This window comes from Trichinella spiralis (genome assembly GCF_000181795.1).
Source record: "Trichinella spiralis strain ISS 195 chromosome Unknown Scfld2159, whole genome shotgun sequence".
In the NCBI taxonomy this organism is placed as follows: Eukaryota; Metazoa; Nematoda; class Enoplea; order Trichinellida; family Trichinellidae; genus Trichinella; species Trichinella spiralis.
Genome location: NW_003529098.1, coordinates 108,263 through 112,280, shown reverse-complemented (window position 1 = coordinate 112,280; position 4,018 = coordinate 108,263). Strand labels below are relative to the sequence as shown.

Genomic DNA, 4,018 nt, shown 5'->3' with positions numbered 1-4,018 from the left:
CACATCACGTGATAGCACATTTAATTTTTCAAATACCAATCGCATCAATTTTCACTGTGATTGGTGCATTGCTCTGAGACGAGCTATTAGTTGAAGTTCCCCAAACACCTCTTACTGTTTTTGATTGGCTGTTCGCTGATAGGTTGCACGCAATTGATCGTTAATTGGCTAATAACTTCTGCTACTTTATTAGCTGATCAATATGATAAGTGATTGGGCGAATAACTTGTGCCATTTAATTAGCTATTCAACTTTGATCCATAATTGGATGATTGTTGTTCATCAATGTTTTATCAAATATGGGGGTGCATTTCCATTAAATTACTATATATGGACATGAATAATACCATTTCCCATTTTTTAGAACGCAGCTATTTTTACATATAGTGTAATAGTGTTAGCTAACATTTTTGCATAAAAGGAATTATAACAATAACAAAGTACTAATGCTTATAACTAATATTTAATTTCTTTACATTTGCTCAGTCTTTGTGTGTATATTTTGAAGAACATTAGATATATGCATATGTGAATATGAGATATGTGTATAAGAATTTAAAAACATGCCTTGCAGTTTTCGAATATGGCTTAAAATAAGTGACCATATTAGTCTATAACATAAATGATTCTTCAGTTTTACATTTCCTTCTTCACATAATAAATTGGTTTGTGTAATTTTATTTTTTTTCACATCTATGCTAATCAGCAGATTGCTTTGCACAAATACATTTCCGCTTTTTGCTACAAGCGCTTCTGCATGAGGCAAATATATAGAATACAGCTCAATGTTACAAGAACAACAGCCAAAAATCAATAACAATCAACAGCAACCAATAATCAACAACAAACAAATCTGAAGTACATTATAATATATACAATGGAAAAAGGTGAAACTATACAATTATAATAAATAAAATATAGAACAATAATGAATAGTGAGTGCAAAGGAACTATAATCGTACAGGTATAGGAGAACGATAAGCTGTAGCTCATAAAAAATGTTTTATATTAATTTTATTACGTTGTATTCTACTCGTAAGCCTAGCTACACGTCACTCCTGGAAACCGTAAGCTGCGCTACTTCTCACGAAGCCCGTTTTACGCGTATAGTTATCGTCCATTTGCTGCACTACCGACTCGGTTTTACCCTGTTCATCAATGATCAGTCGTAGAAACTAACAGAATTACAAGTGGTGCTTTTGTGCTCTTTTGTTCATGCGGCTGTGATAGTCTTGCAGATGATTAGCCAATGCCTATGTGGAACCAAATGTCATTCACAGTTTTTACTTTTTTCTTATTTCCCGATTATCCATATTATGTTAAGGTTAAACAACTCTTGGTACCAGGATGGGGCAATCTTAAAAGTCCTATCCCTGCACTAGCAGCTACTCTGAGCCAGCAGCCGCACAACAGCCTTTTTGATAAAAATTAATATATCATTGGTCGGCGAATGATACATTAAAAATTGCACACCGGATTTTGTTGATGTTTGCTCAGCAGTGATCCACAGATCCTGTCGCCTGGCCAGAAGTTGTGGGTATCTCTGTACTGAACGGCCGTAGTACATTGTGTTTTGGGCCTGGTCCCACGATGGAAAATATGGGGCAGTATCTGCGCTAGTGGAGGCATTATTTGCCAGATCATCATATATCTCTGTTACTGGATTCTGATCCCCTGCAGCCAGCCGTTTCAATTCATTCAGCTGCTGGTATAATGCATACGGGTCCACTCTTCGGCCATCTGCATGCTCCCAAGTTTGTATTACTTGAGTGACATCCAGGCAACGAGGTAAGTTTTCCACGGCAACCTGTCATTCCTTAAATTCGAAATGAAATGGCTTGCTTATGATATTGCACAACAATAACAACGTGCTATATTAAAACAATTCCGTTTACCGATGCACATATCCAACATTTGTCATTGCAATTTGTGCGTTTCAGGGTGTAGCACAGTTCTCTGTATTCTAATTTCTATTGGTTTTTTTTGGATAGATGCAAACTGAATTTCATTGTCCTTCCATCAGTAAGAACTTTCGAACACAAAGCACTGAACTCAAATGCAAGACCAACAGGAAATTGATAGTCTAAACCAGGGGTAGCCAAAGTGGTCGATATCGACCCCTTGGGGTCGAAGGGACTCTTTAAGGGGTCGATAAAAGCTTAGGGGTCCAATGGGGGTCGATGAACTCCGGGATCGAATATGAACTTCGAAATCCCATCTGAGTAATTTATTTCGTCGAGAACTATTTTGTAACAATAATTTATACTTTTCTGAACTATCAACAGACACTACCAGAAATTAATTTTGCGCGATGCTAAGAGTATTTTCGACTTCAGGCTAAATTTTCACCACCTTTTCTTACTGGTCGTTTAGACGCCAGTTAGACAAAATGCGGCTTTGTTCTAAGAGTTTGATAAATGTGTTGCATAGGCCTTTGTCAGATATTTTCGCGTCTTTCGTTACATCAGATGAATTGGTAAATGCGATTTTATCAAAGCAAAGGAACAGACTGAACCTGGAAATGCGTGGAGACGTGCGCCTGAAACTCACTAATTTCCAGCCAAATATCAATGCCCTTGCTGCTGCTCATCAAACACATCCTTCACATTAACGATGCCAAGCAGTTAAATAAAAAATATCATAATTGTTAAATAAAAAGAATTATCAACTACTTTGAATTTACATGAATATGACCATTATAGGAACAGATATACAAATTGACAAAAGGATAATTACACGTAAAGGTAAAATAAATCTGACAGAGAATCAGTAATTGTGAAAAGGGTAAAGAATAAATTTGATTGAAAATTATGATGGATTAAAATTTTTGATTAATTTAAAATAAATAAAAGAGTGATACATTATAATAAATAAATTTATTATTAATAATACTTGTTTTATGAGCTTGGGGGTCGATGAGGCATCAAGGAATCCATAGGGGGTCGATGAGGCGTCAAGGAGAACCATAGGGGGTCGATGATAAAAAAAGTTTGGCTATCCCTGGTCTAAACTATTCAAAGCGTAAATTTGTCATGCATCATTTCTCAAATAAGAAAATTAATTATTAGAAAGTAATAAATCAAATGCTTAAATGTTGCAACAGTGGCAGCTGCATAAAGTAGAACAGTGATGAAAATTTTTTTCCATTATCATAACATCAAATTTTAAACATTGTCTTTGATCTTTATTACCGTGCGTGTTATCAGCATCGACACGCTTCTTAGATATTTGCCCAACCAGCCGTATAAATGTAATAAATCTAATACTTGACGGATGCAACCTTCGTGCAGGAATAACAAATCACATCTCATCTCAAATATACATCTCAAAGTAACCTTTCATTCCTGGCATTGGCTTTTCATGTATTTGATATTACTATTCATTCTTTTCATGTTTGTCAGTAATATAGAATTACTCATAAAAATTATACCAATTCAGTATTTAAATTATCTTTGTAATATTCACTGTGATTTACATCACTAGAATAATACTTTTGTCAAATGCGCCTAACGCAAATATTCCTTCTCTTTATGATTATTTTCATAAATTTAATACGCCACTGTTTAAAATTCTTTTCATTTAATGACAACTAATTTTCATTTTCTACTATACACATTTTATTATACAAATTGCTGTTTCTGATTCTATTATAAAAAATGAAGCTAATTATATTTAAAAGTATGTAAAATCCATTACAAACTTGAAAGAAAACTCTACAGTAAGAAATATCATCTTTCTAACATCTACAAATTTTAATCATAAAAATAATGGAGATGGCAATTTTGATTTGAGATATTTCCATGAAAGAATAAAACAAACAAAACAAATTGGTTTCTCATGACAAAGTAAAATCAAACTTTAATTTCATTTTTTCTTTAAAAAATGATTATCAATTTGCCCGTTAATGATCATCAAAATCACAATCAATAATATGAGAAAAATATCTGCATTAGCATTAGACGAGCTTCTGAAACAGTACTGTTCATATGCAGCACACGCTCATTCCATTCATTGATTT

The 4,018-nt window shown here is 33.9% G+C and overlaps 1 protein-coding gene across 1 annotated transcript; it reads right to left on the bottom strand.

Annotated features, from left to right (window-relative positions):
• Positions 1-1,378: 1,378 nt before the first annotated feature.
• On the bottom strand, positions 1,379-2,515 carry Tsp_11951 (conserved hypothetical protein; the record flags this gene model as incomplete). Its single annotated transcript, XM_003368669.1, has 3 exons — positions 1,379-1,807; positions 1,896-1,956; positions 2,363-2,515. Coding segments are annotated over 3 exons (643 nt in total), but the record flags the coding sequence as incomplete, so codon positions are not given.
• Between the last annotated feature and the right edge of the window lie 1,503 nt (positions 2,516-4,018).